At 40.1% G+C, this 10,897-nt stretch overlaps 2 protein-coding genes across 2 annotated transcripts in view; one reads left to right on the top strand and one right to left on the bottom strand.

The window, feature by feature from the left end:
• LOC102380927 (gastrokine-1) overlaps positions 1-5,301 on the bottom strand; it is a 12,432-nt gene extending 7,131 nt beyond the window's left edge. The window contains exons 1-2 of the mRNA XM_014524312.1: positions 5,280-5,301; positions 2,007-2,128 (exon numbers count right to left, since the gene is read on the bottom strand). Coding sequence (XP_014379798.1) covers positions 2,007-2,128; positions 5,280-5,301 — 144 coding nt within the window. The remainder of the gene's footprint in view (positions 1-2,006; positions 2,129-5,279) is intronic.
• Positions 5,302-6,519: 1,218 nt separating this feature from the next.
• Positions 6,520-10,897, top strand: part of GKN2 (gastrokine 2) — a 6,157-nt gene continuing 1,779 nt past the window's right edge. The window contains exons 1-4 of the mRNA XM_006032903.1: positions 6,520-6,541; positions 7,759-7,812; positions 8,834-8,965; positions 9,926-10,036. Coding sequence (XP_006032965.1) covers positions 6,530-6,541; positions 7,759-7,812; positions 8,834-8,965; positions 9,926-10,036 — 309 coding nt within the window. The 5' untranslated portion in view covers positions 6,520-6,529. The remainder of the gene's footprint in view (positions 6,542-7,758; positions 7,813-8,833; positions 8,966-9,925; positions 10,037-10,897) is intronic.

Here is a 10,897-nt window from a genome sequence, read left to right as displayed (position 1 = left end):
AGCAGTAGTTCAGCCTGTATAGGGTTTCAATGCTGTGGGCAGCCCTACTATTAAATAAGAAGAAAGCAATAAATGTACTCACAGCGAGCTTCATTTTGACGGCAGAGGAGACAAATTCTTCTGGAAAAAATTATTTGCTCCCTTCCACTTTTATACCTGGGTTTCCCAAGGACAAGTACTAGGCAAAACTTATCTTAAGGGCATGTCCTCACTTATTTGTTGTGTCATACACTATTTCACAATGTCAATGCTCTGTTAACAGAGGATTTTGATATCAAACTGATAGGATTAGTCACCTACAGCAGATAAGAGAAAAATTATAATAGCTACATTCAATATACTTCATGATAAAGTTCCGGTATGCAGATTACTCTTCTTTTAAAAACTGGTGGTAAAAGCCAGACGATAAATTCTTAAAATCAAACAAAGAAGCTTGCAAAGAAGAATGTTTCCAACTATTTGAGTTGGTCTAATAAAAGATATAATTATTTACCCTAACAACCTTGTCTGCCTATGTCCTTAAACTAACACGGCTACAACCTATACCCCTAAAGTCAAACAAGATCTCAGTGAAAAACTGTCTACATGGCAAAAACCTCACCCTGTTATTTGACATTGATAATGGGCAAAAGGTTGCCAATGTTGTGCATTCAAAAATTGTTTTAAGTCACCCCCTACCAAAATCATGAAAAATAACAAGATCAGCTAAAAAATAAGTTACATATGGAGTTCCTTCTCTTTGCCATCAGTTCCTGAGCCTTTTGAGTACCTTCACTTCACTCTGTCACCAAGAAAAAAAAAGAAAGCTGGGATGCTCAAGCCATCTTTTGAATTCAGCAGATGAGGCTTGAAGACAATTTCTGAAATATGAGACTTAGGATAAAACTGTGAGAATTATCATCCATGTTGGAGACTTTCTGGAAAGACCAGACTCATTATTACTATTCTTGCTATTGAATATATTAAAGTAGTGCCAACTGTGTGCCAGGTGCTTTCCAAGCCTTTAACACACGTAGTCTCTATTCCAGTAAGCTCAAAACGTAGGGACATAGATGAGGGAAAAAACAGTAATAGGCCTCTTATATGCACTGAGTACAATTTAATTTCAAGTGCTCTAGAGAACAAGAAAAAAAGGCTCTTTGGCTGGGTATGAACATTCAAAAAGTCTAAAATGGAATAGATCCAAATTACATGGTTTTTTTGCAAGTGGTGTAGTTTAGATTATTAGCAAACACGACACACATTTCTCTTTTGTGGGGAGGTTCTGCCATTTTTAAACCAGTTTGTGCGCACCAAACTTCTGTTATGGGTTTAGACTCAGTTTCTGATCCCTTATACTAGTAAAAGTGTAATGTCTGTACCTGGCCTTATAAGGAACTTAAGAGTAGAGAGTGAAGGAGATGGTCTCAATAAGATCATACCATGAATACCCTTAGATGCATGTGAGGAAGCATTGAGGTGGTTGTCTAGGAAGCTGCTGAACAAATTCAAGAGGCTGAGAGCCCTGGGCCAGCAGAGGCAATGGAGAGGAAAACAAAGCCTGTTTTTTGTTTGTTTTTAATGTTTTAAATGTTGAAACTTTACTAGATTTCAGAACTTAGGGGGGAAAACCAGCTATTTCGACTCAGTAAGATTTTGCTGTGTTCTGCACATTTTGACTGATCCCACCACTACAAAGTCTGTGAATATGTAGAATTTGCACAAGACAACACTGGTGCTGTAATGTTTTACACCAGACTGCACTCCTCTTTCCATTCGCACAAGATGCATAGTAGTGGGGGATCAGGCTGATAAAGTTTTGAGCAAAGTGACTTATAGCTTTTCTAATCAGTCTGATTTGCAGATGGCAAATGCAGGTGCGTGTGTGTGAAGCCTGTGGATGCAATAGACACAAAAAAGCCTCTTGTTTTCCTTAGAAAATTGATATACTGGCTAGTTCTCATGAGAAAGGCATCAAGAAAGCTAAACTATGCAATGCTAATCCCTATGCTGTCATTAGCAATGACCTGGAAATGAATTTTGTCCAAGAGTCCAACAACCACAGCCATTTTGGCCACCACAGTTAACACAGCACTCTTGGAAATCTGAATCTCTAACTCCTCCATTAACTTTTCATTGCTTACATAGCCTGTAGAAATCAAGACAGAAATCAAGGAGGAAATAAGATCTTACTATTCATGATTCCACTCCTTGGCCAGTACTGTGCTGTTCTCTGATGCTTTTTTTTTTTAATACTTGGCCCAGAACAGTTTCTCTCTCTATACCACATGTTAGGGCCAGCAAATATCTTGAGTACCAGTATATTGGTGAGTAAAGCACCAACCTGACCCTTTAATTCAAAGCTCACATGGGTCCTTTCCTGAGGCTCAATGACATTTTTGTCTTGTTAATTTTCCACATTTCGTTCCATATTTTGTTTTCAAGCAGAACCAGAAATACATATATTGCAAAGATGTTTGGAATAGTTTCAAATGATTTGATTTCTAACTATTTCACTTGGTGAGTCTTGCCTGATTCTGTCTTGGTCTTGAGGAATGAAACACCAGACCACGTAGTTCCCTGAGTAAACATCCCCATGTCATGGTCTAATATAGCATCAATGTAGCTACTACAGGTGGTCAGACTACAGCAGTTCCAGTTAAGCTATGTGCAGTTGAAGAATCCAGGTCTCAGCCTTTTCTCCAGCCCTAAATCCAAGTTCTGCTAAAGCATAAGTAATTAAGTATGAAGGTGGGTGCTGTATATTTTGTTGATTTTTGAGGTGGTGCCATGTGCTTTCCTTTCCCAACATTAGCTTATGTCCTCTGGAAGAAGCAAATATTTATCAAAACTGCCTGAGAAAACCATGAATCACCAGAAGAGATTTTTCATATATGTATTTACTCCATTTTAACTTGTTTGATTTGATATCCTAACAGTGTTAGTTTAATGCACTGGAATGTGTTGGTTATTGGAGATTGGCTTTAAAATGATGCAAGTCTGTCCTTCTTTCTATTTTCCAGATCCTTAAAAAAATTACCTGCAGTGAGTGGTTACACTAAATAATAGGGTGAATTCTCCTTTTGGTTATGGGAATGGAAAGTAAAGCCACCACTTTAGTGGTATGGGATTGTCAGAAACTACAGGGAAGTTGCACCCTCAAAAAGTATCAGAGACATATAACATAATATGTTATATTTTTTTTGATTTTTTACATTCTCTCCCGCCTCTGGTCTTCTTCATGCCTGGCCTTGAGAATAACAGGTGAGAACAAAGTAATCTGATTCAGATATATGGAAAGGCAAAGACTGTAAACCCATCCCTGATTCAGGTCAAGGGCAGACAAAGCAAAAAAGCAGCTTTGGTAAATGCAATGGAAAGTTCAAGTGCAGTCAGGCCTGCAATGGCTGTTTCTATACCAAACCTCCTTCTGCATGAGAATGAACATTATTGAGAGTTGTATATATAGAATTAGAGTTGTTTTTTGATCTCTGCTGTCAAGCTGTTTACTGACTTAAGTTAACCCGGCAGATATGCACCTATTCAACGCAGGGGATTGTGACACACATACTGAGGAAATAATGTATTTCTCAAAGAAGCAAAGCTATTCCTGTTGGGAAGAATATCCATACTCAATCTTGTGTTAAGGTGCTGAGGTACCTATTAGAAGGCTGAGTTCCATACTGGTCCATACAGAAATAACAGTTAGAAATTATCCTTTATTATTTGTCTCCCTGTGATAGGGATCAAAGGTTTCACCTTGCCAGGATGAGGGTCAGTTTTTGTTGAATCCAGTTGCTACTGTTAAAATTTTCCTTCATTTACCACTGCCCATTTTGTTTACCGCTCTATTAAGAATGTCAGATCCACTTTGGATGTGTGTGTGAGAGAGGCAGACAGTAAGAAAGAGCTTATGTTACACCCCTAGTAAATGGTTGAGATATGGCAACTGAAATAAAAAGCCATTACTGCTAAATGGAAAGTTTAGCTAATGCTTTTAGACTTTTAGGCCAAGCGGAAGAGAAGTGTGCCTTTGGGACTTCACCTCTATCACCAGTGTTCAGTGCCTGCATGGTTTTGTCAGCCACTAAGATCTCTTTGTCACAAGCATTTCCATTGTGCCCATCACTTTACTATCATTTGACAAAGGTTGATAAGGGCAGCTTTTCTATTCTAATCTGATCAGACCCATCACATCAGTTTGGTCCTCGTTGACATATATTTGGTATATTTATTTGTTGTTCATTTGTTACACATCTGTATCCTTGATTATTGCACTAGTGGAAAGCTGTGCAGTATAAAATAGAAGTATGTATTACTTATCCTCTTCTCATTGTTTTTTTTTTTTTTTTTTTTGCAGAGACATGCTTCCGCAGAACTGATTTTTTGGACAGATGATTCATGTTATAGAAATTTGTTCTTTCTATTTTGTATTTCATCTTAGAAAAATGAAATAAGCATAAATTGAAATAAATTTGTAGAAAATATCCAGAACTGTACAACAGTATCGTAAAATCGTACAGTTTCATTGTAGTGCATCAGGACAGCAAACAAAACCTTCAAAAATCACACAGAATGGGTAAAGTTTAACTGTGATCCAACCTGAGTGATTTGCTGGATCATGGCTCATGCTCCTTGCAGCTGCATCATGAAGTAAAGTGGGATTGCATTTCTTTTTAAATGATTGGATGGCTTTAAATCTGTTGATCGATTTGGGATGGCTACTGACATGTTCCTAGCTTTATGTTTTACAAACTTGTTCTAAAAATGCTACCATTTTTTCTCCAATCTTAAATGATGTGCAGTAAGATATTATTTTAATATGCTGCAAAGAACAAGTCATGGAAAGTGCCAAATAAACACCAGAAAACTGAAGTTTTTTATTTATCTATAGAGAAGACAGGAGCCCTCCCATCACCACAGCTCTGCCAATATGTCTTTGTCCTGACTTTTCTTTGCATGCAGCTTTAGAGGCAGGAGACTACAATCACAGACTATTGTTTTGGAGGCTGTGTATACCTTTTACATTGGATCTGGATCAATGCTTACTTGCTGGAGTCCTGAAAAGATTCCAGTAGACACTGGATCTGCTCCAGTGGGACCTCTGGCATCCTTTTATTGATTTCCATGGTCTTGGCACTTTACTGCAATTGTGTTAAAAGAATCTGCCAAGCTTAACGAACTCTAAACACACATATACTATTAACTGATTAAATTGATCCTGCAATGAAGGAAAATCAGTCTAGTTTTCTTTCTTCATCATGCATCTTGACATTGTTATAACCCAATAGAGCTCTTACCTGAAACATGGTTTGGACCCATTTCTACTTAAAACCCTAGGCACCAAAATTCTTGACATTCTCGTCCCCTAAACTCACACATGCACACATGTCTCCACCCTTTGAATTAACGCATTAGTTGGCAGCAGCGTTCATTTGTGTGTATTTAAGGAGGTGTCCATCTCAGTGCCTGTAGACAAATACTTCTTTTTGCCTGTGCTGCCTAATACAAGATCCTAGAGAGCAAATATAGCATGCATAAGTCATTTTTATATAATCGATTTTCATTATATGACCAGGCTGCAAAGTGGGTCAGTGTGGCCTATATCAGTGGTTTGCAGTCTGTGGTCCACAGATCACTGGTGGTCCATGGTCCATTGTCAGAAGCTGGTGCCCAAGTCACACTGGCCCCAGCTTTTCCATTCAAAGGTGGTGATGAGGCTTAATGATGACTCACAGGAAATGTTGAAGGTTGCAAGAGTGGTCCATTGGTCGAAAAGGTTTGAGGGTGATTGGCCTAAATGAACCAGAAAGGAACAGCAGTAAATGAGAACCTGGAAACCATGATTCTATTCTTTACACTGCTACTGCCCTGCTTTATAACCCTTCTGAACTTCATGGGCCCCATCTTTTGTACTAAGGGAGACTAAGATTTACCCAACCTATGTATGCAAGGTATTATTGTTGTTTGTATCATAATTATCATTGGAATATTTCAGTCAATTTAAGTACAGTAGTTTTGCTTGGAGCCGTGTACATTTGAATGCAACTGTTTTGCAAGTGGTACCCAGAAAGTTGGTCTATTCATTGATTTGTTACCTGTACTTGTAGGCTGTGATGATGCAGACATTTCTGTCTAGGTTAGTGTATCTGGCTGTACAAAGGAAGAATATACCTTTCTCCTGCTGCATACTCTTGCTAAGGAAGAAAACTAGACAAAATAAAATCATAGCTGTGTATTAAAAAAAATTGATCCAGCAGGTGTTTACTCTCGCAGTTTAGTTATTAAATAATAGGTATTTGCGAAGTGATTAATTAGAAATTTTTCAGGGCTAACTGAAGTGCTCATATCAGGATTGGGTTATCTGCCTAAGGCAGAAAATTCAGATAAAGTAGTTTACCATGGTGTGTCATTTTGATAGGGAACTGTTCGAGTCAGAAAGCATATTGCCGTCAAGTGGTTTCCACACCTATAGCAAGATATAAAAGTTCGACGTTTCAGTGCTTTTTTCCATTTGGTCCACAACTTCTCATTCTTATTTGGAAGAACAATGAACATGCTTGTGAGTATATTTGTCCCTTCTTGCCACTGTAGGGTACCAAACTGAACATTTATGTAAAAAATGTGAATATTTTCTTTTTGCTAGACAGAAGAGTTTTAAGTAAGGTGAGAACTGTCTGAATAATTCTCTGACCTGTTTCATGTCTCGTTTGTAAGTGCAGGAGGGTTGACTTCTTGTGTATGCAGTAATCCCACTGAGGTCACTGGAATGGTTCTGTAGCTAACTTATGCTATATGTTTTGAGGGGAATTGGGGTAACAACATGGCAGTGATTGATGTCATTTTTGAATAGCAAAGAAATGTTAAAAAAAAAAAAGCCTACGTGTTCCATTCCAAATGAGAAGATGAAAAACCCAAATTGGAAAAATGTTTACACAAACAGAAAGTATGAGACAGGCAGAAAGCTAAAAATGAAGGCAAACAAGGAGTTGGGGAATGAAAATGACTATTACTGTATTTGGTGATTTTCATTCTTTACATGTAGAATGGGCTTTATATTGTTTGGTTAAAGCGGGCCCCAGTCTGACTGGTGACCAGATCTGACTTGTGATATGCATCATCCTATCCTGCCTCTGACAGTGCCCATTATCAGATTCTTCAGCTAGGAACCATGTAGTGGAAAATTAAAGCAATATCAAACTTGCAAGATTTGAAACTCCCAAACTCTGAAGGATTTCAAAATCACACCTACCTACAGTTCCCCTGGAAATGTGAAGGTTTTCTAGTCTGAATTTCTAAAAGAGTGTGTTTTAGATTTGTTTTTGTTAATACGTATTCAATTTCAATGACTTATTAATGCTCCTTCACTTCTAGTGATATATTATAGCTGACAAATTGAAATCTCACCAACAAAATCGGAGAAGATTTTCTTGGACATTCCTAATATTTCTAAGGCCAAAAAAAATCAGACAAAATTGTAAATAGACAGCTCAATAAACTTTTATACATCATGAAATCCACAGGTTACCTTTGGGATTAAGTGACTGCTATAAAGTTTCACAGTTTAACAAACAAAATAAAACATAATAGGGAAATAGAATTCTCTTCCAATGGTCTTCATGTAATGCAAAGTGGATAATTTTTCAAGCCTTGACAATACTACAGCTTCCCTTAATTTGTTAATTCAGAAGACCATATATATTCATCTGAACTCTGTCCACTTGGCATGAAGTACTCATTGTTCCTATTAAATATGAATGCTGCTATTTTCTTTTTCAGGCTGCACTAATTGCTGTGTTGGGAGTCTTCTGGACCCAGGCAGCTGCATATCATGTAAGTAGACTGGGAAGGCTGTGTACTGCTTACCGTTTATTTGCATTATGTTCCTAAAGCGGGGGGATAGAAAATTGGCTAATAGGAAAAAAGCCATGACGAAACTAGCAACATGTTTATTGCTGAGTCCAGAGAAAGAGTCATTTTTTGCCAAAGCAGGCAATCACATAAATTAAAGAACCAATTCTGCAGCCCGTAGGTGAGCAAAACATCCAGAGAAACCTGACTGTAAGATTAGGTCCTAGAAAAGGAGAAGGCTTGTAATATTGTCCCTTCTATCCCGCTACATCACTTTACAGTTATCCCCTGCTATATATTACTGGCAACTTTGCAACTTCCCAAGCAAATACAAGCCGCAACCCAGTACAATTTACCATTAAGAAACTGTTAATTTATTTCCTATCTCATTCACTTTCCAACCATTGCTTCAGGTTGTAACTATTCTCAACAATTTCCCCTTTTCTTCATATTTATGTACTGTTAAATCCTTCCTTATTACATAGCCACTAGACACAGTGGGAATGATGTGCCTTTACACTCTGGCCTTCTGACAGTGTGAAGGGAGCTTAAATGACTGTGTCTGCAATTGATGCCTACTCCAAGGCCTCCTTTCCCTGCCAGAGAGGTGTAAAGGGGCTTCACTGCAATTGTGAATTGGGCTCTTTCAGCTTATGGGCGTAAGCACAGTTTACTGCAAAGAGAAGGAGATGGGGATTTACCACTCAGCACTACTTGTATATATGCCCTTATCCCATGGTAAGTATTTTAAGAGGGTTAAGTTACCATGAGATAGCCTTCATCTGCCATGATGTAAGAGTGTACACAATGGCAGGTACCATGGAACCAGTGATACATGGTAAATCCCTACCCATTTTACTCCACAGAAAGTCATGTCTCCCTGTATCCTTATCTTTTTTATTTCGGTAGCCCAGGAATTATAGCAGGCAAAACACTTCCTTCTTTGTTGTATTTGTGAGTGCAACAGATGTTTCTGATAAAATATTTTGTGTTTTATACCCAGATCTACACCATTCCATCACCTGGCCGTGACTATGTCCTGCAAACTGTGACTATTGACAATACAAAAAATACTGCAGACATCCATGTCCGTAATGGGCTGTGCTCCTCTGACACCATTTTTGATTACAAACATGTAAGTAAAACCTGTTGCAGCACAGAGGCATCTCTAGGACGATATGTTTAAATCCAGTGAAACACCTTAATATATCAGCACCAGTATCATCAGCAGTAGCATCATGGGTTATTTTTACATGTGGGCAACTCCCATTGCAGTCCATGTAGTTCACTCTACAGTTATATCAGTGAAGCCAAGGGCAGAATCTAGATCAAAGTATAAGCAGAATTAGCAACTGGGTCAAAGCCAAAGGTCCACTTCTGCCTAACTGACTAGCTAGTGGCACATAAGGGAGTGATGGTACTATCATGTCCACCTACCTTCGCCTCACTGGCCCAGATGGCCAGGATCATTCATTTATAGTTAGGTTGTTTAAGGGTAGCCTTTGGCACACTTGCAAAGCAAGGTTTGAATTCCTGCCTAGCGCAAGATGCTTTAACTGCTCTGTGGACCCAGCAGCAGTTGGCTAATAGTAAACTGGGTATGCCTACATGAGATGTTTACTGTAGAGTAGACTAATTAGCTCCACAGTAAATGTCTTGGGTCTACATGTGCAGGGCTATTAGGCTGAAGTAAATTAATTAACTCTGCAGCAGGATAGTACTTATAAACACAAGTACTATCCTGCGGTGGTGTTATTTAGTGTGTTACAATGCACGTATAGATGCTGATGGCGCTGGCTAGGGCATGAGGGTGCTTCAGTGTGGGGGCTGCCTGTGCCCCAGCCATCCTTTCTGCAGCATGTTGAAACAGGTTGGAGCAGCCCTGGGCTGGCAGGCTGACCCCCTAGACCCTCTGCCAGCAGGGGCTGCTGTGACTCAGCTCAACATGCTGTGGTCTCAGGTGCATGTTCAAACAAAGTACCCGGGAGCAATAAACTCTGGCACAATAAGCACTGGAGTTTCTTGCTTGAATTAATTGCATATGTAGAACCACCCACTAACTTGTAATTTAATAGCCTGCTCTTGTGTTTTACAGGGATACATTGCAACGAGGGTGTTTGCCCAGAGGGCCTGCTTTATTATGAAGATGGAGAAAGGATATACCCTAACACTGGAAGATATTGGACGTCTTGCTTATGAGAGACAGGTGATTTTCTGGAGTGTCACGTACTGTGTACAAGTTAGAGGCAATGGAGACGTAGTGTGATGGAAACAGAAAATGTTGCCACATAGAATACTCCCTGTTCCTAGGAGTATTATTGGAACAGCAGTGAAGCAGCAAGCTAAGAATTCGAGGGAAGATCACATGCAATGCCACTCTTAAGATAGTGATGAAGGATAGCTGGGTGGGTCTGCAGTTTTAGGTGTGTAGATTAGGCCTGTGTGAAGCGGCTAGTATTTGTTTCGGATTTGGATTTGGCTGATTTGTTTGGGGGACAGTGATTCGATTTGGTGATTCGAATCACTGTCCTGATTCAATTCAGCCGAATCTGATTCAGAGATTCAGCAGCAGCCAAATCTCCGAATCTGCAAATCATCCAGGCCCCATCCCCTGCCTGCTTTCCCAGCCTGACAATGACTGTCCAGTCCACCCCAGCTCCTGGTACTTTGAAAAAAAAGAGCCCTGACTCTGCGGGTGCTGCTGGACTAGTGGGGTGGCAATCCCCACTGCCTCCCACTTCCCCATGCTGCATGGGGAGCTCTGCATGAGCCCCCCAACCCCCCTCCTTGCTCCCCCAACCTCCCCACGGGGGCCTTGCCTGGGCCAGCTCTGGCCCTTTAAGAAAAAAAAACAAATGAAAAAAACCCCAGACTCACCACTCCTGCCGGTGGGGTAGGGGGGCGATCCCTGTTAACCCCCACTGCCCCACGCCACGGGGGGGCTCTGCACAAGCCCCCGAAGCCCCAAGGCCGCTGCAGGAGTAGAGAGTCCCGGGACTTTTCTTGGGTTTATTTTTCTTAAAGGGCTGGAGCTGGCCTGGGCAGGGCACCCATGGCGGGGCTGGAC

Source organism: Alligator sinensis, unplaced genomic scaffold (assembly GCF_000455745.1).
Source record: "Alligator sinensis unplaced genomic scaffold, ASM45574v1 scaffold1030_1, whole genome shotgun sequence".
NCBI classification, from domain to species: Eukaryota; Metazoa; Chordata; order Crocodylia; family Alligatoridae; genus Alligator; species Alligator sinensis.
The sequence above is the reverse complement of the archived record's forward strand: the minus strand, read 5'-3'. Positions and strand labels throughout refer to the sequence as shown.